Raw genomic sequence first — 22074 nt, forward strand, 5'->3', positions numbered from 1 at the left:
TGGCATCCCAGGATGTTGACAGTTTCACATAAATACACATAAATATAAAAATACAGAATATTTAACCGCATAACAAACCCAAACTACAAATCACAAATCATTACGAAAAGTGGATGACGTGAAAAACACAAATCAGTGTTTGACCCTGGCACACTGAGGCGACTTAAAAGCAACACTCTGTTTTAATAAGTTGATAAACTAAGGAAAAAAAGAGTTTCTTAAACCATTCAATTGAGCCTGTGGGACTCTAAATCTTCTGTGTGATGACAAAAGCTGATATCTTAATATATATGCTTCATATGCTTGCAATCACTTCAATGTACAGCCGAAACTATGTTGTACAATAGCTACTATTGTACAATATAGCAATAATATTATATACAATATTGTACTATTGTACTTTAATGACATGAGATACAAATCCAATATAAAACTGATATAATGATGACTAGTTCTTCACTTCAGAAAGATTTTCTTGATCTCATTCATCACTAAATGACTATATTAAATAATAACACATTAATGTCTCAATGTCACAAACTTTGATGGTAAATAGCAGAGACTTTTGTGACATAATGTGCACTTTAAAAGATAAATATGATGTTATCAATATATGGGTGCTGTGCACTTTTGTGAGCTACCAGAGATAATCTATAGAAACTGATCATAAGAGTTATATTGCATACCTGACTGCCCTTTCAGGCTCCCTGCTACCATCAACGATGAAGATCAGAACTGTGTTTTCACCTAACCACAACCAACATCACCTGGAAAGACAGGAAGAGGACACAGGATGTGTGTCATGTTTTTATCCAGAAGAAACACGATGACACACGGTGACATGATCTTTATGAATAAGAAATCCTGGAATATTATATTTGGAAAAATGTAGACACCTGTAGCATTCACACCGATTCATTCCACTAAATTATCCTGTTAAAAGCTGTCAACCAACCTAATAATAATTTGCAAATATTACAGGATATACTTTACACCGATAGGTCTATGTATGAAATTGCTGCTATCTGAAGTTCAATCTGGCATTCTTATTAGGAGCATGAGACCACAGCTACTGCTTTTTCACACTATATAGTTTGCAGTGGTGCAATGTAACAAAGTAATAAAATTTCATACTTGAGTATTTTTTGGGAGTATCATTACTTTACTTGAGTTTTTTTTGTATTTCTGTCTACTTTCGCTTTTACTCCACTACATTTTCTAAATAAAATGTATACTTTTACTCCAATACATTTCCCAAAAAACATTGTAGTTACTTACTACAAAGTAAGGAATGAGGGGAAAAGGGAGGAGAGGACGAACCGACAATTAGAGGAATGGAAGAAAAAATAAATTTTGGTCTTTAAATCCTTTCAGTTGTAAAAAAAAAGACCTCAATTTTCTTCAAGTGTAATGCACGCTCTATTTTTAGTGTGGTCTATGTTGCTATGTTGTATCTAACTTCATAATTCTCCATATTTTCTGATTGGTTGCTTTTTTAGTAACAGAATTTACTTAATTTTGATACTTTGATACTAGTAAACATCAGATACTTTAAGACTTTTTACTCAATTAATATTCCAATAGGTCATTTTTGGAAAGACATCTGTACTTTTACTCAAAAATGGTTTTCAGGGACTTCACTTACCACTAATATTTTGAGAAGCACTTAAATCTTTGAAACCTAGATAGACATAAGTTTTTTTGTGCTGCATGCAGACACCCTCCACACGCATTTAAACCTTTCAAACCTGAGCAAATCCACCTGATTTCTTTTATAAAATCATGACAATTCAATAAGCAAGAAACTGGTAATACAATAACAACCTGGAAATTTGCTTTTAAAAGGAATAATGAGAGAGAAAAAAGGGGGGAATTCTACATAAAAAGTGGAGGAAAATGTCCAGAAAACATTTTTTTTAAATTTCTTTTTCCTGGTCATTTTCTTGTTCATTGTTGTTTTTACTTTGGCTTTACTGAATTGAAGGTAATTTCCCTTAACCTCTCTTTTATTGCTAATTTTCTTGTAACTTTCTATTCTTTTTTTGTTTTTGTTGCTGCAAATTTTTGGGTAATTTCTTGTTAAGTTGCTCTTTGCCACCTTCCCTTGTTTTTGAAAGAAATCAAGCTGATTTTCTCAAGTTTCAAAGGGATAACTGCCTTACTTTTAATTGAAATAAAAATGGGCATTTCATTAGCCCGCGAACTTTTCCAATTTTACAGTCACTAGCTAGCTGTGACTTGTGAATGCGTATGTTTTCAGACATTTTAACACGGCAAATCTCCATTTAAATATCACGTTTGTACATTTCTTTTGCTTAACTTATGTTGTAGAGCTTTGTGTGGTTCGTTTTTGAAATATCCGTCAATGTGAAAAGTTCTCGCCAGTCCTAAAAACCTCCGAAATTGACAAATGTTGACAAATTCACATGTGCCTGACACAAGCATGTCATACGGGGTTAACTTAAAGCACTGCTGTGTAAAGTAGATTAGCCCGCTAAGCTAACTAGCCCCACAAGTCAAAGTATCAGTTCTCGGTGAGCGCTGTCGTTGCATAATGAGCGACAGCACAGAGAGACCTTAAATCTTCTTAAAAGCTCCTACCATCTCCAGACTGAAGTCAAAGCAAGGCTCGACTTTTGAGGAAGCTCTTTCCAAACGTTTTAAGGCACCAGTGTGTACGGGACCTGACGTGACGCGGCAGTGGGGCTGGCTTTCCTCTGCTCTGCCTGCATTCATAAAGGGATATGATAACCCAGCGCTGAATGCACCGGAGCAGCGAAAACAGTCAGCTCTGACCATGGCGGAAGAGGACGACGCGAAGATACGGATTTTACAGAGCCTGCGGGGTAAAATATGTAAGTCTGACTGGCGACACGATGTTTTTCGTCTCTCGCAGGGGGGGGAGAGAGGCTGGTAGACCTAGCGAGCGGCGAGAGGAGAAGCCGGAGGGGCGCGGCGTGCCAGTGCCATCAACAGTCGACCGTGTGGAGGCAGAGGCGGTTCATCTGGTCGGTCTGCTGGCTGTTGGTTAACGTCAAGTTAGCTTAGCATGCTAGCAGCAGCTCGTAGCTTTGTTGTGAATGATTTCATTCATCGGGCAGGGATCCTCGATTGTCCGCGAGGCTGATTCAGCATACTGGGTGTTTGTAGCGTTTTAGAAATTTTAATTTTCTCAAATCAGGGCGTTTTGTGTGGATCCGAGCTGCCCTGTGAGCTAACGTTGGTGGCAAAGTAGGCTAGCTGCTACCAACCGCTTCAGTCACTGACCCATTCTGCTATAATGTTTGTCCCCGCAGGCATCTGATAGTCAGGTAACTTAGATGATGTTAGATATTTTCAGCGACAACACAAAATGTAAACGTAATGCCTGTCAAATAAGGTCCAAAGCAGCAGTGCTCATGGTCACTTAGTCTACAGTGGCGTGTCCAGACCTTTTTTATTGGGGTGGCCCAAGTGGGACACTGACTTATGTTGGGGTGAAGTATTAGCACTGCTGCGGGCACACGTGTCGACATAGCTTTATTTTATCATTTTGTCTCCACTACCCATACCCACTGTAATTACTAACATTACAGTGTCTCACATCCATATTTATATTTTAAAGATAAATAGACCTACCAGTCACAATCACATCAGATTTTACACAAAAAGTTTATTTTCTCAAAAGCAGGGGGTTTTTTTGTGGATCTGAGCTGCCCTGTGAGCTAACGTTGGTGGCAAAGTAGGCTAGCTAGTATCAACCGCTTAAGTCACTGACCCAGTCAGCTATAAGGGGCTGATAGATGCATTGCACCAGGTGCAACTGCTCCAAAAAGGCCATGGACGCGCATTTGGAAAAACAGCTAGGGGCGCCTGTAGACTGTAGCTGCGTGCACATGGCCAAAAGTGACATTGACAAGCGGTGCAACTCGGCGCCTTGAATGGAAAAGTCGAAAATATTTTAACTTTTATGCATGCTCAAAACTGCCAGAGAAATGCGTAGCGCAGCAGCAAGAGAGGAAATCCCAACAGGTGTGCTGGCAATGCTTCTCTAGCAATGCATCTTGGTGTGATCCGCCCTTAATGTTAGTCCCTGCAGGCATCTGACAGTCAGGTAACTTAGCTAATGGAAGATATTTTCAGTGACAACAGAAAATGTAAACGTAATACCTGTCAAATAAGGTCTAAAGCTGCAGTGCTCCTGGTCACTTACTCTATACTGGGGTGTCCAGACTTATTTTTACTAGGGTGGCCCAAGTGGGACACAGGCTAATGCAGGGGTGGCATGCAGTACGAGTACTGCTGCGCACACACACATCAGCATTGCTTTAATTTACCATTTTTGTCTCTACTACCCATACGTACTGTAATTACTAACATAGGGGTGTCTTACAGTCCTCTTTATAATTTAGTTTAAAAGATAAATAGACCTAACAATCTCAACACAACAGAGTGACGACGCACAAATGTGAAATAACACGTCTATACTTTGTTAAATACATTTTTACTGTAATAGTAGATATTATAATGGAAAGTGTAAAGTGACGATAAAATTAAATAAATAAGCCTGTGGGAATAGACTTTGTAACAGTTGTATCGACAGTTGTATTTTCTAACCACTGCCAATCATTGCACAAGGTTGTATGTTGATTGATGGGTGACTTGATGGCTTGAGTCGAAGTCCTGTCTCAACACACATTTCAGCTGGTCTCTTAATCGCCGGTCTTTGCCATTTGACCTGCATGTGGAGGCATTATTAATCGAGAATCATTCTAATGCAATTATCATGTCTCATCATTTTAACACCACATGAATGATTAAAGCATCCGTGGGAAAGAGTTTGATGTCTTGCTTGCAGTCATAGTATAGTGATACGCTAGTCATGCATGTGATAAGAGTCCAAATCGGAAATGTTGGCTTTAAAGTCAAAAACTCACAAGCCAGTTTCCTCATACTCCCTCAGGCTTGGCTGGCGGACCTGCCAGGAGGCTGTGTGCCTGTTTGAATGTGTGATTGTTTTGTTTTGCCAAATTACTCAACATCAAGATGTGTGTGGCTGCTTTTCAAAAAATTCAGCCATTACCAATATTTTGAGATTCAAATTACACAAGCTGTACAGGTTCCCATTATGTACTTTTACTCACAGATATGCTGCAGCAGATTTGATTACTCTTAGTATTAACATACATCCATTAGTGTGCAACCACTCCTCTCTGTGTTGGTGTTTGAGGGAATCGATTATGGTTAGGACTCACTTTGCCCCAGCGCAATTGCTTCATGTCAGTGGGGAAAGTATAATACAGTGCGGTCAATCTTCAGAAGAAATCAGTTTAAAATAATCCAGCAGTAAATCATTTTTCTCTTAAAGAATAATAATGATTAATATTATTATTATTATAAAACATGTTATATTTTTGACAAACATTATTTTTAGTGTGCCTTTGGGAGACATTTTCTGTTTCCAAAGCAGGTGTAGATCATATCATGATTAGTTATAAATCTGGCTTAACTGTATGTATTTACTGTAAGGTGAATATAGGCTAACTAGTATGTAATGCTTGTGCGCATAGGCACACAATAGGAAGACAAATGTCAGTTTCACTACTATGAATTAATGAGAAAACAGTAAGCAGAACAAAATAGAGGAACTATTGTGGCATGTAACTCACTTTGCAGTCTTACGAAACTCCATTCTTCCTCGTTCACACTTTGTCCTTTTTCCTTTAGCCTACATCAATGGAGGTGGCATTTTATAAAGATGTATTCTTATTATAATAGGTTTTTTTTTTAGATAGCCAGTGTACTTTGATTTATGCCCTTGCTTGCTTAATTGTCAGAATAAAATCAGGAAAAGGCCAGTTGACTCAGCAGTTTTCGGATGTAGTTGGGTATTGTCTAGGTTTACTCTCTGACCTTTCGGTCACGGTTTTCACAGGATGACATGCTTCTGTTTCAGTGGAAATGTTACTGAAGAGAGAAGATGTTAGTAGGGTAGGTTAGCCAAATATATGTGTTTGTATCTGTATGCATATGTGCTTTTGCGCTCTACTCCCACTAGGTCGTCCTGGTCCAAGATTAGCGACAACTTGGCTGTTTTCACTAACCGTTCCTAAGATTAGCCATACACCATTATTAATAGCCTGTTAAAAAGCTGATCTCACAGGTGGCTTTTCTTAATTAGGTCCTCACCTGGGCTTAGGCTACCTATCCAAAGCTAGAGGACCACTTTAGACTGCTGCCCTTCTAATCCGACAGCCTAAGTCTGATTCATCGTGAAGTTATTGATAGTGCTGTGCTCGAGTGACTGCCATTTAGCTGTTCCGAACGTTCAAGTTATCTGGCTTTGATTTGGTGCTTTTTTTAATGTATGTGTTGCACAAAACCACATGGCATGTATTCTGGGCAGGGTAATGGAAGTGTGTGCATGTGGTGTATGTTACAAAGGTGTTTGTCATTTGTGAATCAGCGCTCTACCATCGTCATTGGTTATCCTGAGGAAGTCGATGTTTCATGTTTTTAACCACATATGAGCCTCAAGTCTACTTCAGCTACATCCGCTCTGCAGCTTGCCCAAACAACTGGCAAGAGCCAGTGTCCCCATATGAACATGAGGATGTAAAAGTGTGCTGTTTATGACTGCAATCGCATGTGCTTATATTGATTACAATGAGCTTGTACAGAGTCAGATTCAGTGAACTAAACTCTTACTTTTATTTCAGGACATTTCTTTCCCTTTTTTGATTAAGATTTGCAGTAGGATCTTACTAATAAAAAAAAACATTATTTTGATTAGCTTTAGCTTTAGGACTGCCTCTTGTGTGTTGCACTGAGTTAGCAGAGTAAAGCTTTTTTCAAGATCTGAAACTTAAACACACGTTCTCAGAACCTCATGAAGTTTTGTTGACATGTCATTCATTTTAGACCTCAGTCAAGTACTAATATTAGTATTCATAACTGTAGACTGGTGGGAGCAATATAAATAGAGAAATGTTATCGATAAGTAGGGGTATTTGTTGTCCAAAACATGTGTTATTAATAGGCCAAATACATCGTACACATATGTAATTTTCTTAAATTTGGGAAAGACTTCTGTCATTTTGATGCCAGTAGAGATAATAACGATGTACGCCTCTTGGTTTTGCAGGTGAAGCTAAGAACCTGGGCCCTGTCTCAGGTCCAAATCGACAAAGGGATCTCTGCACGTTTTGCACCATAAGTCTGGATCAGGAGGAAGTGTTCCGCACCAAGGTGTTTGACAAAAGCGTCAGGTAGGCAAGGTTACCCCTGCATCTTCTCCCTGTCTTATTTCCAGTTGGTGTTGCCATTTTACAGCCATTACTGTACAGTAAAGTGTTGATTACGTTAACGTTACAAGAAACGGCAGGCTGTCAAACATTATGCTTTTTTTACATTTCATAAACACTGACTTATATATCATGCATACTTTAGTGACGTGGGATTAAAGATGTGCAAAAGTCCTTTTTTAGGTAGTGGTCGATGTCCAAACAGAAAGAGCTGTATTTATTATTTTAATGTAGCATATCCGCCCTCTTTATTATTTGCTCTCATGTTGAATATGGGACTGGATGTCTTCTAGTGTTTACCTGTTGAAAGATTTCAACTAAATAATTGAGTTTTATTGTAGAGAGCTTTTCATATCTTTCTTAAAAGTGGTAGGATGGAAGTAATTGGCAAACTAGAGCTGGGCAATGTAGAGAAAATCATATATCATATACCAGATAGCTCGACATAGGGACGATATTGCAGGTTTAACTTTTGGTGCTTCACAAAATATTTACATAATGAAATATTTAATAAATTATCACCTGTAATGTGGATAAAGTGACTATGTGGGTAAAGGCAAATAATAGAACAGCTAGAACAGTCTAGCAGGTTGTGTAAATCACATCAGTTTACTGTAATGCAGTCTTTAAAACCAGGAAAAGACAGCACTTACAATGTTACTATAAACAAAATCTAAGATGATATACAGTTTAATATCACAATGTTGAGAATATATCGATAATATTGCCCAGCTCTATGACAAACTAAATATTACTTTATTTGACAAATAAAGAGCAGTAAAAAAAATTGCAATTAAAATAAAATATCTGTCTAACACAGAAAAGCAGATAGAACGGGAAACTACTGCTGGGGATATAGTATAAAGTGTACACTGACACACTTACAGTCCACATAAACAATGGTTCATATTAACAGTTGAAAATTAGAAAATCACAGTTGAATATTAGAAGTAAAATCAAAGTTTTCAATGGTTTGTTTCCCGTACAGCTTGATACTTAGAGGATGGACTCAGAGGATGAGAAATGATTGCAGTTGTGTACAGTATTTCAGGGTCTTGGGTTTCATCATGTTCAGTCTTCACACACCTCATCTATAGCAAGTAATGTTGGCAATACAAGAAATCCAAACATCCCTCTGTTTATATGCGGGCCATGTTTCGGGTTCAGTATGTTATTTGTGCCGTTTCCTCCTCAGAGTTGGTTTTTGAGCTAGTAGTGAACCTTCTCTAAGGTTTTGGATGTGTACCGTACAATCCAGTCAATCAAGTGAAAATGTCAAACCTTCATAGTCGAGGTTTTACTGTCGTTTTCTAAATACTGTATATCATACTGTACTGTATTTAAAGCCTTTCAGTTGTTGAGCGTTCATTTGTTGGAGGGTCATTTGTCATTTCTTTAGACTTAATTTAATGCATAATGGATATATTAATTGATGGAAATAAACATTTGTTATAGTTTTATTTGTACTAATTTAGAAAAATGTAAATTTGTTTGGGAGGGCTCAAAAAGTGCAACACTTAACACGGGAAGTTTCCTGTAAGCATGACCTGTATCTGCTAATGCAACATTTTTTAAGAGCCATTATAACAGAAATTAATACCAAGATAATGTGCAACATCCCATTTTAGGAACGTTGTTGAAGTCAAATCAAATCTAAAAGAAAACGGAAATAACATGTTGAGAACATCTCTCATGTGGAAGCAGTTACAGTAAACTCTGGACCATCTCTGTTTGTTGCAGGCTGATCATGTGAGAAATGTCTGGTTTGGAATCCGGCTACTTGATTACATCTTACAAACTGTCAATATGTGACTCAGAGCTGTATGCGTGCAGGGTACCATTTCAGCTGGCAAACATCAAGTGATTCAGACCGAAATTAGCTATTTTACCAAAAGCTCCATGTTCACAAGTGTTTGAGAAAAAGGTGTGGGAGACGGCCACCAGGAAACCTTTTAGGGTTTCTATCTACATCATTGCACATCTCACTGTAAACATGGGCCTGCCTTCTCGAGGTATTTCACAACAGCTCTTTTTTTTTCTCTCCTGATTTCGGTGCCGTTCAAAAGGATTTTACAGTCTCTGAGGAAGTGTGTCCTCCCACGCTCTCCCCTGTCTTTCTCTCTGTGTCACTCTCAGCTACCTTAGCCCCTGTTTAGCACATCTTAATAATCACTCAAATCTGGCCTGCTGTGTCTTTTTTTTCCATTTGATGGTGCTTGACTCATGCCTGTTGCTTGTGCTCCTGTTTCTAATGGTGTAAGGCTGTAGGGAGGCTCTAATGGCAGCTAATCCCCTGGATAAAGCAGTCATGTTCAAACACTTGTGGTCAAGTGCTTCTACACTTTATTATAAGCTGTGGTGACAATAGTAAGGAAGGTAGTATGGTGGGTATATGTTTGAGTGTGTGCAGAATAGGGAGCTCATAAGTGTTCAATTCCATGTGATGTTGAGGCGGATGTGTGGGTGTACACTGGATGCGTTGGCCACACCCAGTGAGGAAGTGTCAGGCAAGATATTTCACCATCCAAAATGCATCAGCTGTAAAGAAAGGCATCAGTGAAGTGGTATAAGAGTTACAGGGCCAGGTTAGCGCAATACTAGCATTGGATATGTATACAGATATGCCTGTTTATAAGGCTAAAGTATAATTCACTAAGGCACATGAGTCATAAACTCCAGTGAAGTTTGACAGGCATGTGCAAGTGGTATTTCTTTGAATTTATTTCATTTTTGAAACTGGCAGACATATACACCAGGCATCTACCAAGTTTTGTATATACCATCCACGGTTCCTGTTAGTCGTGAAAAACCTGGAAAAGTGATGGAATTTCACAGTCATATTTTCCAGGCCTGGAAAAGGTAATAGCATTAGTCAGAATCCTCGAAAGTTTTGCAAAGTCATGAAATTTCCTCGCGTATGATGAAATTGTAACAATAAGCTTTTGTGAATATGCGTCACCGTGTGACAGTGTTTTGTTTACCATCACCATCATCTCATACGTTTCGTCATTTTCTCTTTGGGTTTGTCTCTCCCCTCCGGTTTGCCAGCTAGCTGAATATGAATCAGTTTGAAGAACACCGGGCGAGTGGGGCATAGTAAAGGTTCTTTATTATGGGTCCTTGAAAAGTCATGGAAGACTCTGGAACTTTCTCCATGAAAATGCGAGGAGACCGTGGCCATCTGCCTATTAATACACCTTCAGATATGCCTTCCCTTCCCAGCACGACTGTAATCTCAACTGTCAACTGTAATTTGACGTTTCATTTTTGTCCCCATATCAACAGACCCCCGAACTTTGTCGGCTTAACCGAACTATGATGGCTCGTAAAATTCAAAGACAGCGATTTGCAGTTGGACTTGAACATATGAACAGTTAATCCAGTACACCTTTATAAGTAGTGATCAGTCTGTTTGGGACAGGTGGTCCATCTGCTGGCAGCACGTGCATCGAGGTAGTGCTTAACCTACAATCGGCTGTGTCAGATCAAGCTGTCTACCTCATGGTGTTGGTGTTGAGGTAGTCATGTTGGCAGGACTGAGTGGTACAGGTGCTCTGAGTGTGTGTGCCAGCTCCTACAGGGCAGTAGGTCCCCGAGATGTAACCACTTTGCTGCTAGGATATACAGAATTGTAGCGCATGATGGTTTAATAATTGGACTTGCATGTTCTCTCAGTGTCTGCATGGGTTTCTTCGAGGTGCCCACGTTTCCTCCCATAGTCTACTGTGAAGTCATTCAGGTGTTAGGTAGATTGGAAACCCTAAATGTTTAGGTGTTAAGTGAGTTTGAATGTGTTGCTTTTCTGTGTGTGTTACCCCTGCAGTGAACTAGCAACCTGTCCAGGCCTCTCACTAGTGCTGGGTGATACTAATGAACACAGTATTGATAAGAATCAGGGTTCGTATGGGTTCTTGAAATCCTTAAAAACACTTAAATTTTAATGTGGTGTTTTCAAGATTTGAGAAGTGCTCCAATTTTGAATTAAGCTTTTGAAAATGTAATTGCATTACTTTCAGAATAAATCACTATCTGACTGAACAGTTTGTATTTTAGAGAAAGAAATAAAATGAGTTAGATTGTACTTAAGTTTACAGGCGTACTTATCGTTTAAAAAAAAATACAATACCAGTACCCTTAAAGTAGTACAGATATCAATTGAGCTTTCATTTAATATTATTTTAACTTTGTTTAGTAGTCAAGTGAATGGAAGCACTCAGCTGTGCCACCAGACGCCAAAGGCATGTAGTATAGCTTTTGAAAGTTTTGGTGGCGTCTGGTGGTAACCGTCAGATACACCTTGCTGGACCGTGTAGTAGTGAGCCAATCACTGTTATAATTAACTGAAGAACGCTTGCAGTGATTGGCTGCAAATAAAAACAAACAGTCTTTTTTTTCTCGATCTGGATACAAAAATGATTGAATGCAGGTGGACTGCAGAGGTTTTCAGACTATTACTTGGTACTGGGTTATTTTGGTTAATCCTTTATATGTATCAAGTACTGTTATTGAGCCCAAGCTATACTTATTAAAGTGGCCGCTCAGTGATTGTGTTGTATATAAATATGTGATTTACCAAAGCTGAAAGGTGCTGGAAACAATTGAGAGGTCTTGAAAAGTGTCTGAATTTGACTTTAGAATAAGTGTAGGAATCCTGAAGAATATTTTTCTAATAGTGATGTATATGCAGGCATGACAAATATCTGCCAAATTACTTCTAAAATAATAAAAATAAATGGTCAGTGCAATGTTTCATTCTGCATAACATCAGACAAAACACTTCGCATGTGTAAAACAAAAGACTGAATAATTAAATTTGTGCATTTTTAAATATAATTTCATTAAAATCTTTAATTTACTAGCCCAGTTTGATCAAAAACTGATGCCTCGAATGTCTATATATGACACTGCACAGTATTCGCATTTGTTCAGTGGATTGTTGTTTATTATTAATAGCGGGAGGACAGTTTGCCACAAGAATAAAAACTTCTCGGAGGAGATTGTTTTTCCCTGAAGGCTTTTAGGTGTATTATCTATCTAAATGTTCACTTTTTAACACTTAAAAAACCCAACTCATTCTGCCCTCTTTCATTTGAATTTCCAGATATTTTTGTCACATTCCAGATCTTTTACTCATCCCAGCTCTCACTTCACAGATTTTATTTAAATTCCCCATTTTATTTGATGAGGGTTGAGGCATAAAACATAAAAGAGTCACATATAATTATTAACTGGGTTTGTACACTATGTGACTATTAAAGAAATGACAAGAATTGGTTTTGGAGAGCATGGACGGTAAAAGTGACAGATTTAAACCCACAACATAGCAAGAACATTCCCCACAACCTCGATGAGTCATAAGGGCACCCTGTGTTGTCCACCTTCTGCTCAGACAGTTTATTTCCCAGGAAATTAACAAATCCTGTGTTTGTGATGGTTATGCACAAGGCGGTGGACACCAAGTTTATCCAGTAATTTTCTGTTTTTTTTCCTACATAATCTAGGACCATAAACACAACCTTGTATCATAGTAACTACATTATTGTTATAGCCCAACAGCTGTACATTACACAAGTAGTTGGATTAACTGATCATAGGATTTCACAGTACAGTTTGAGGTCAGGTGGACAGTCAGTATGTTCCTGAGGAAATTACAAATATAAAGTAGGCTACATGAAGTTACTGTAATTGTTTGCAGCATGCATGCAGCAAGCAATTTATCAGTCACATTACTTTATCATGTAGAAGCTATTAACAGCAGCTACTTTATGTCCAGGCAGTTTCAGAGACGGATTTCACATGCACACCTGCTGAATACAGAGATAAAATACTGTAGAGCAGCAGACATTTATGTGGTGGGTTATTTGCAGGAGTCAAGGGCCAACTAGGAAAGAGAAGTTAAAATAGCATGTACTGCATTTTTAAAATACACAGGGCAGCGGTAAACTTTGGTAATGAGGTCATCCTGTTGCTCATATTTTCTCATGTAAGCATAAAAATACTTGATCCTAATTCTTATACGAGTTCATCTACATTGGTAGCAAGTGAAATAACTTGTTTTACGTGAATTTTTAGACTCAATAAAACACAAAATTAATATCATCATTTATTTTTATTGTCCAGTGTGGTGATTACCACAGAGACAATTAAAACTTTTTGGACACTTCACCAAATTAAGTCTTTTAAACCAGATAATACTGGTGTTGCACACACTCGAGTCCAACATCAGTCTTAACAAATCATTAATTAAGCCAACACGTGTGTGTCATGGCTCAAAAGGGCCATGGCCACTAATCTGGTCACAGTTTATCACACATAACACCACCACCTACTACACACATTCTCAGTCATGTCCTTTTTTTCCACAAAAGATTCAGCATTGTGTACTAATTTAAACCTCTGCCTTAATTTACAGCCCTTTCTATGGAGAGGACTTCTACTTTGAGATCCCACGTCCATTTCAGTGTTTATCCTTCTATGTTTATGCCAAGAGCGTTTTCCAAAGGGAGCTACCTGTTGGTAAGTTGCTTTAAATTGGGCAGTGTTTTTTTTTCCCATCTGAGTGGAGGAGTTGTAGTTTAATGTGTGTTTGTGTCTTTACAGGCAAGGTGTCAATCCGGAAGGATGACCTGTGTAAATACAGTGGGAAGGAGCACTGGTTTGGCCTTCATCCAGTCGATCCGAACTCAGAAGTCCAGGTAACTTCATGTACAGTTTAATGTTTTAAATTATAATATGGTTTTAAAAAATGCACTTTAACTTCAAGCATATCTCATCCTGAATGTAATGTAAAACACATTGGTTTTGACTTCAAATGACACATGCTTGGAAGTTGCCACTAAAGTTACAGATAATGAGAAGGGGTCGACGGATATTGTTTTTTTTAGGGTCGATACCAATACCAATTATTAGTAGTTAATCAGCAATAACAGCTATAGCAATAACTGATATTTGGAAATGCAAACTCCAACACAAACAAAACTGACACTTTCTTTGCACATTTTCATCAATTTATTTTATCGGTAGTCGTTAAAATTAAATGCTGATACAGATAATCAGCAAAATGCCAAATATCGGCCCAGGTAATCAGTCAGGCCGATAATCTGTTGACCCCTAATTGTTATTGTTATGAAAGTCATTATTTTTGCCACTTGCCAGATTGAAATTTAAACAAAACCTTAACCTGTACACCTAAAGCACACATAGTGTTTTAAAAGTCTGGATAAAATTCATAAAATATCTGTCACTAAGTCACTCCCACCATTTTTATCATGCAAATATCGTCTGTTGTTACAATTGCATAGAAGACAGCTACTTATAGTTTGCATACTGCCTAAATTCAGGTAATCACTGTTTTATACAACCAGTATGTCAATCTGCCCAAGATGAAATATTAAGACTATAAGACTTTCAAAATTGATTGTAGTTGATTTAAGATATTAGTTTTCTGCTGTAATAACCGCTAATGATTATGAAATCACAACTGTAGTCTTGACTTGCGAGATGTTTTTGATCCAGTGTCTGCTGCATGTGTAAAAACTTTCCAGCATTTTATTGATCTTTTTTCATGGTGCAGTTCTGGTTTCTTTCACATATAGGCAGTGCATGTGGGTGGTTCCGTTTCAACTGTACATTTCTTTGATTAGATAGTTTTTGTGGTCTGGTTGCATTTGGTGAAACTAAAGCACACCACCACTTCTGTGCTGCTGTAGCTAACGTGTTGACTCTAGCTGCCATTAGCCCACGCCAGACTATTCTGGGTATGTGCTGCTACACTGATTCACTCACAAGTAGACACTTTCAACTGCAAAGTTACATCAGTGAGTGATGAAGGTGTTATTGAAATGCCTCTCTGGCTTGGTTTGTAGTCAAACAGGGGCTGTGTTTGTACCCTGTGAGCAGCTTTTATTCCAGTGAACCAGCTCTGTTAATAGAGAAAACTGCAATGGCAGGACAAACAATACACACTTTTTTTGGACAATATTTGTTATTCAGCAAATGAACACTCACATTACAGCTAGCTGTCTTTCCTTTTAATGGTAAAATATGCACATTTGGATCGTTGCAGAGTAGTATAGTGGCTTAAAGGCCTATCTTGCATCAGAGCTACTCGCCATCTCAGCCAAGTGCTGAATTGCAGAGACGGAGTGCAAGTGTGTGGGCGTTTTATTTAGCTCTCTCTCTCTCTGTTCCTCTCTTGCTCTCTCTCTCACTCTCTCACTCTCTCTCTCTGACACTTCCCAACGCGAGACCAGCAGCCCTTACCACATCCGACCCCTTAAAGATCTTTTATGAGTGATGACAAACTTCACAGCTGCTGTGGCTCTTGTCAAACATGATGGAGCCTCCTTTAACCTAAAGAAACATGAAACATGAGGTTGAACCAGGACACATGTCTAGGACTCGTCCTCGGTGGTAAACACACAGACGGAAATAGTGATTTAAATAAAAGTGTGTATATTTAGTGAAATAATAAAAAAATGTTAGCATTAGGTGGAGGAGTTCGGTGTGTTTATTTTCTCACTCGCACATACTACAGCCCACATTTTTATCTCATTTAACAACCCACATATTAACTTGGGATTTGACTTGAAACTTTTTGTGCGACTTGTGCCCTAATGTAAGACTGAGATCTCATTTTTTGACTAATTTATAACATTGCACCCGTCTCTTCTTCTTATGTTCAACAGGGTAAGGTTCACTTGGAGATGAAACTGAATGAAGTGATCACAGAGAACGGCTCCGTAGGTCAACACTTACTTGTCCGGTGGGTACCAAGATTCCCCTGTCAGTAAAGTGAGGTCTAATCCAGTTGGTTGTCTTGTAAACTGGGATGGTTTTGCGGGGAATTTGAAATCAGTGATGAATTTAAAAGCTGAGAATTAAACCATGTGAGGTGTCAGAGGTTAGGTTTATTTTTACAGCACTTTTAAAAACAAAAAAAGTGCCTAAGTGCTTTGTATAAGAGGGTCAGGTGCATTTATGTGTACCTTACGTGTACTTAGATCCACCCATGTTAAAATGCCCAACTTTATTGTAGAAATAAGCATGTTGACAGCAGGGTAAGAAAAACAACGGTTTTGATAAGATAAGATAAGATATACTTTTATTGTCCCTGTAGGGAAATTTACTTTGGACTCTGTCCTGCAACAGTGCAACATAACAGCCATACATACGCATTCACATCAAATAAATCTATTTACATAATTGTTGCATGTCCTAAAATAGATATTGCACTTGTGGAGTAATTGCACATTTGCCAGTGTTGCATTTTAAAGTATTGCACATGTGTAAGTATTGCATTAAAGGATATTGCGAGAGAAAAAAAAGGGGGGGGTGGGGGTGTGAGGGGGGTGGCTGAGAGTAAATACAGAATGCAGGATAATTATCAGCAGGTTTTTACGTTTCTCAGACTTTTCTCTTCTGGTTTCGTGGTTTGATGGGCTAATACATTAACTCACCGTCCTGAAGAAATTAAAAGGTCAGAGAGTCTTTGTCCACACTACTCTGAAAACAAACAAAAAGTGTATTGTAGCTTCAGATCGGAGGCAATAACAACAACTACAGATCAAAAACGTTTCCTCCTCTCCTCTAAGCTGCAGTGACTACAGCCAGTCAAATGATTTTCAGTCCTATCTGTTTTCTCAGGAGTTATAGATATGAGTTTAAAACATGTTAAGTAAAAAAAAAAAATGTCCGGAAAACTATAACAAACGCAGTATTTGTGTCTTACCTAGTAGAGACATTGGAAACCTTTTTGCTCAGAAATTCAGACAGAGGAATATGTGCCAGACACAGGAAATAAACTTGTCTCAAAAAGGTGTCATCATTGATTATTTATTCCTATCAAAAATAAGAAGACGAAAGGAACGTGCTTGATCTATAGGTGTCATCACTGATAAGATCATGCCATTTGTCAATCTTAACTTTCAGTGGGTTGTTTTCGGTTTTGTGTGTGTCACAATATTACTTTATCTGTCACCTCTGACTTCCCAGCTGTACGTTTGACATCAAAAAGTCGTCACTGTTAACGAGATAAAAACTTGAAAGGTGAAAGGTGAGGTCTGCTCAGTAAGAAAGCTCTCATTGAGGGATGAGGTTGAGCACATACGCATATACATGCAAGTGAGTGTGTCAGACCTCATGCTGTTTACGTACGTTGTTTTGCATCCCCCCCATTCATACTTGGAGAGTGGGGTAGTGTGGAGGAAGTGATGGCATCTGAGCAGGAAGCCTGCGCTTCTCACACGGCAACCGCTGTGGTTTTCTGCTGCCGTCATTCACTTTGTCTTTCGTTTGCTTAAACCTTCACCTGTTCAGTGTCAGCTCTCATCATACGTGCATAGATGATGATACTTTTGACCTACATCAGCCTGACCAGGTGGTGTTGCAAAGTTAAAATGAAAGATTTTAACCTGATCATTTATGGTCTTAAAGCCATCCTGTTGCAGAGTGATTAGAGATGGTCGGAGCGGAGCGAGATGCCGCTGAGATGCAGTTGAGATGCGAGATGTAAAGGAGTCTGTAGGGAATATTGTCATGACACCCTGGAAGATGATACACAAACATCCTGACATTCGCTGTGCTTGGCTACTCCCTCTGGCCTCACTTAGCGATGGGCTCAAGTCAGTCTTATTCTCTGGTGCCTCCTGCTAAGCAGCCACATCCTGTTTAGGGTGCCTACAGTGTCTGTTTGTTGTCACCTGAAACACGTGAAAAAAGCAGTGGTCCCTGTGTGACAGGAGCCGAACATAAGGGCAAAGCACTACTCCTAAATGAAGACCATAACACCACTTCATCAGTGCATGGTACTTTTTTAAATTGTTGGCAGAATGTCTGTTTGAGAATTGAGGACTTGGCGGAAATGTTACTTTTAAATGGCGATCCTGACAATTGATACCAGATTAATCAATTGCCAAAACAAAACTTTTTAAACTCAGCTCTGTACTAATGCAGGCTGCAGAGGGTTAACAGCATTAGCATTTCCACTCAGGCGTGTGTTGAACCAACAAGAAATTATTTACCATTTATGCACTCAAAAAGACACAGTGTTTAAAGGTAATCTCTCCCAAGGTCTGGGTCACTCTAGACTCTGGTGATTTAAAAGAAATGCTTGAAATACTGACAGCTTTGTGCCAAGATGGTTACTCTGACAGTAACATGGATTAATCACCTGCTGCTGTGAATCTGAAAAATATTTTTTAAATATTACTTTAACTGATGATAATGGTGTAAATCAGCACAGTCCTAAAATCTTGTCCCTGCTTGCAGTGTATTTATTTTCAATAATTGTTTAACTCCCTGTCTTTGTGTCTCCAGGATAATCGAGTGCCAGGGACTGCCTCTGATCAGTGGACAGAACTGTGACCCCTACGCCACCGTGTCACTGGTTGGACCTGCCAGGTAACTCCATGAATGCCACACATATGCTAAAGGAACATGCTATTCTTTGCATGTTTTAAGTGTAGAAGCAGCAGATTGTTTGCTCCTTTACTGTTTTGATTCACTCTCACATTCGTGTCATTTTTGGCCACAGAAAGCAGCTGTTATTTCCAGTGAAAAAGCTTTTAAAAACTCACTGCACACGACATGCTCAGCACCAAGCCGCAGAAAGATGCCGTTAGAGACAAACATAGTACATAGTGACGCATTTAGCAGCTAAAGCGTCAGATATTTTGCTCAGGAGTGTATATGGACTAAAAACAAACCACAAAGAAAATAAATATTGAACATTCATCAGTTGGACACAAACATGGCTTCAAATGAATGATGATTTTGCTCCATAACTGCAGATCTGTTTTTCCAGTCGGTAATGCAGAGTGTGATGCAGCATGGATTCAGTGCATGTACAGTTAACTCTCTGTCCAGCTAAAAGCTAAACTGGACAGACTTTTACGTATCTGCTCAAAGATTGTGGTTGAAGAGCTTCCAAGAGTCAAGTTTCCAAACTGCATAGACTAAAAGAATGTTGTCTCTGGCTGGTAAAATTACGTCCACTTGCTCTCAAGCGTTATTTGAAGAATATCAGCTTTTGCCGTCACACAGGAGATTTAGAGTCCCACAGGCTCGATTGAAGAGGTCGAGGAATTCTTTTGTTCCTCGGTCTGTTTACCTTTTAAATCGGAGAGTGACTTCTGAGCAGCCTCAGTGTACCTGAGTGTAACACTGACTTTAATGAGCAATATGTTGCATCGCATCTACTTTTTCTAATGTCTGCTGTGATTTGTAATGCTTGACGTATGATTTTGGTGCTCGGTTAAATATTGTTCTTATTTTTGTATTTATGTGAAGCTGTTGACGTCCTGGGAGGCAAGACAAATTTCAGAATTATTTCTGACAATAAAGTGAAATCTAACTAATCTAATCTAATAAGTTTACAATGCTAACACATTGGCTAAATCCCCTAAAAAGCTGTTTATATGTCAGTGTTGAGCATTTTTGTTTTTTTGCTCTCATATCATTAAAAACAAATACCGGAGGATTCATGATAAAATGAAATGGGTGATGAACACCAGTGTGATATCTATCTTTGATCCATTTTGCAGCAAACTGCAGCTGCTAAAGGAAATTGAGGCGAAGGCACAAGCATCATGACTTGCAGTGATCTAATCTCGAGAGAGCCGATTGAAGCCACAGCAACTTTGTTCACATCACGAGATAAAGAAGACCTCATTTTACTGAGCTCCCACAATTAAGATTTTGATAAATGGCTGTAATCATGATGCAAAGAAATAAAAGTAATATTTAAAGAGCGACGGTAACCGCACATAAAAAAGATGATGGGGAAAGTTTTCAGTGTATCAAAGTTTCTGCGATGTATCTCCTCAGGTCTGACCAAAAGAAAACAAAGGTAAAGAAGAAAACCAGCAACCCTCAGTTTGAAGAGACCTTCTTCTTCGAGGTAAATTATTTTTTGGCTCGCTTAAACGCTGTTTGTAGATCTAATCCTGTAAATAAGCCTTGATATGTTCACGCTCAGGTCACACGGTCCAGCAGCTACTCTAAAAAGTCTCATTTCCAAGTGGAGGAAGAGGACATCGAAAAACTTGAAATCAAGTAAGTTTTCTTTCTTTTTTCTGCGTTTCACTTTCTGTGTCTCTCCCTCCCTCCCTCCCTCCCTCCCTCTCTTTCCCCCTCTATAGTCTTGACAGAAGAAAAATTATTTCTTAACAAACTGAGGACAAAAAAGTGAATTTAGATCTGGTGTGTTCTGACTACTGATAGAGAGCCTTGGTTTCTGGTTAAGGATATGTGGGGCTTCCTTCACAGTGGACTCATAGCTCACTGGGTAAGACTAGACAGATTCAAAGGTAAACACTCATGCATGGGTTTGAGGTTTGGATTTGAGTTGGTGTCCTTGCACGGGTATTGTGTTGGCTTTGATGCACCAAGCAGGTAAGCACCACTCCAGTAGTGATATTTATTTGTCCCTTTTTGCCATGATGGAATTGGGTGTTTATGTGTTTTGTGCTGAACACACACAGCAACAAAAAAAAAAAAAAACTTTCACTAGATGTACTTGTACTTGTTGCCATATATTCACAGATGAAATGCTTGTCTCACTTCCATCCTCCACCTTTGCAGAGTCGATCTGTGGAACAATGAGAATCTGGCTCAGGATGTGTTTCTGGGGGAGACCCGGGTCCCGGTCAAGATCCTGCGAAATGACCACATCCACAAAGCCTGGTACAGACAAAAATGTTATTTGAAATTTCTAATAGGAATGTAACAAATGAGATGGGCTCTAAACAAAGCAAAAAATAACAATTCTGTGTTATTTTTTCTCCTGTAACAAGATTTACACAATTTAATACAAACATCTGCTCACTTTTTACTGTGGTGGTGCCAACGGCCCATCTCAAATGTCCACCGGGAATAAACATACAGAAATCTGTTTAGAAATTAAAGAGAAAAAATGGGTTCCTTTTAATCCCAGATCATTAGTAATATCCATCAGCCATAATGAACTCTTATGACTTTTATTTTCCCCAAACTTCCAGTTCTGTTTCTATACTTTTCTACACTGACCATAATATTAACACCTGTTAAACTGCTTTTGTTTAGACTCAATTTACATTTTTTAAAATTTCTTTTTAAGATGGCGTTCCAATACAAATTGCGCTTTAAAAAAAAAAAACTGATTTAATGCAGGTACATCATAAAAAATGTCATTTGAATATTCTGTGTGCAGCTGAATTTGTATATGTAAGTTAAATCAGTGAAAATATTGTTTTGGTTTTTTTTTTTTAGCAAAAACTGTTTATTCAAATTTAAACCATTCACAGTTCAGCAAACAAAGAAACAAATTATAAACCGTGCATGCACATAGAGATAAGCCTCCCATAAATACAATAAAATAAAAATAAATTTAAAAAAAACCATTGGTTTTGGCCCAAAAATTAAATAAGTACAGCACTTTATAACTTTGGTAGTTTTAAAATAAGCAATTAAAGGAGCCCATAGATTTAAAAACCTGTATGTTTTACGTAGAGTCTTGCTGTTACTTTTTTTCATTTGATACACTTTCAGTAACCTTTAACCTTTTTTGCAATTTAGGTCAGGTGGGTGCTACTGGTCTGAGTCAGTAGAAAACATTTTATACAGAAAAATAATTAATCTAGACAATTTTTGACAATTTCTGAGGGAAGGCCAATCTAACTCCTAGTGTACATATATAACTACTGTAATGAAGCTATTATTGTAAAATAAACAGATATTAGCAATGCATCACTCCTCCTGCGTTACTGTACTATACTGTACTACTTTAACATAGTTCCATTGATCACACAGATGT

The 22074-nt window shown here is 38.4% G+C and overlaps 1 protein-coding gene across 1 annotated transcript in view; it reads left to right on the forward strand.

The window, feature by feature from the left end:
* Positions 1–2790: 2790 nt before the first annotated feature.
* rasa2 (RAS p21 protein activator 2) overlaps positions 2791–22074 on the forward strand; it is a 33171-nt gene continuing 13887 nt past the window's right edge. The window contains exons 1-9 of the mRNA XM_042486996.1: positions 2791–2855; positions 7124–7247; positions 13696–13799; positions 13884–13978; positions 15971–16047; positions 18600–18683; positions 20109–20181; positions 20260–20336; positions 20865–20966. Coding sequence (XP_042342930.1) covers positions 2798–2855; positions 7124–7247; positions 13696–13799; positions 13884–13978; positions 15971–16047; positions 18600–18683; positions 20109–20181; positions 20260–20336; positions 20865–20966 — 794 coding nt within the window. The 5' untranslated portion in view covers positions 2791–2797. The remainder of the gene's footprint in view (positions 2856–7123; positions 7248–13695; positions 13800–13883; positions 13979–15970; positions 16048–18599; positions 18684–20108; positions 20182–20259; positions 20337–20864; positions 20967–22074) is intronic.

This window comes from Plectropomus leopardus, chromosome 5, assembly GCF_008729295.1.
Source record: "Plectropomus leopardus isolate mb chromosome 5, YSFRI_Pleo_2.0, whole genome shotgun sequence".
Taxonomy (NCBI): Eukaryota; Metazoa; Chordata; class Actinopteri; order Perciformes; family Serranidae; genus Plectropomus; species Plectropomus leopardus.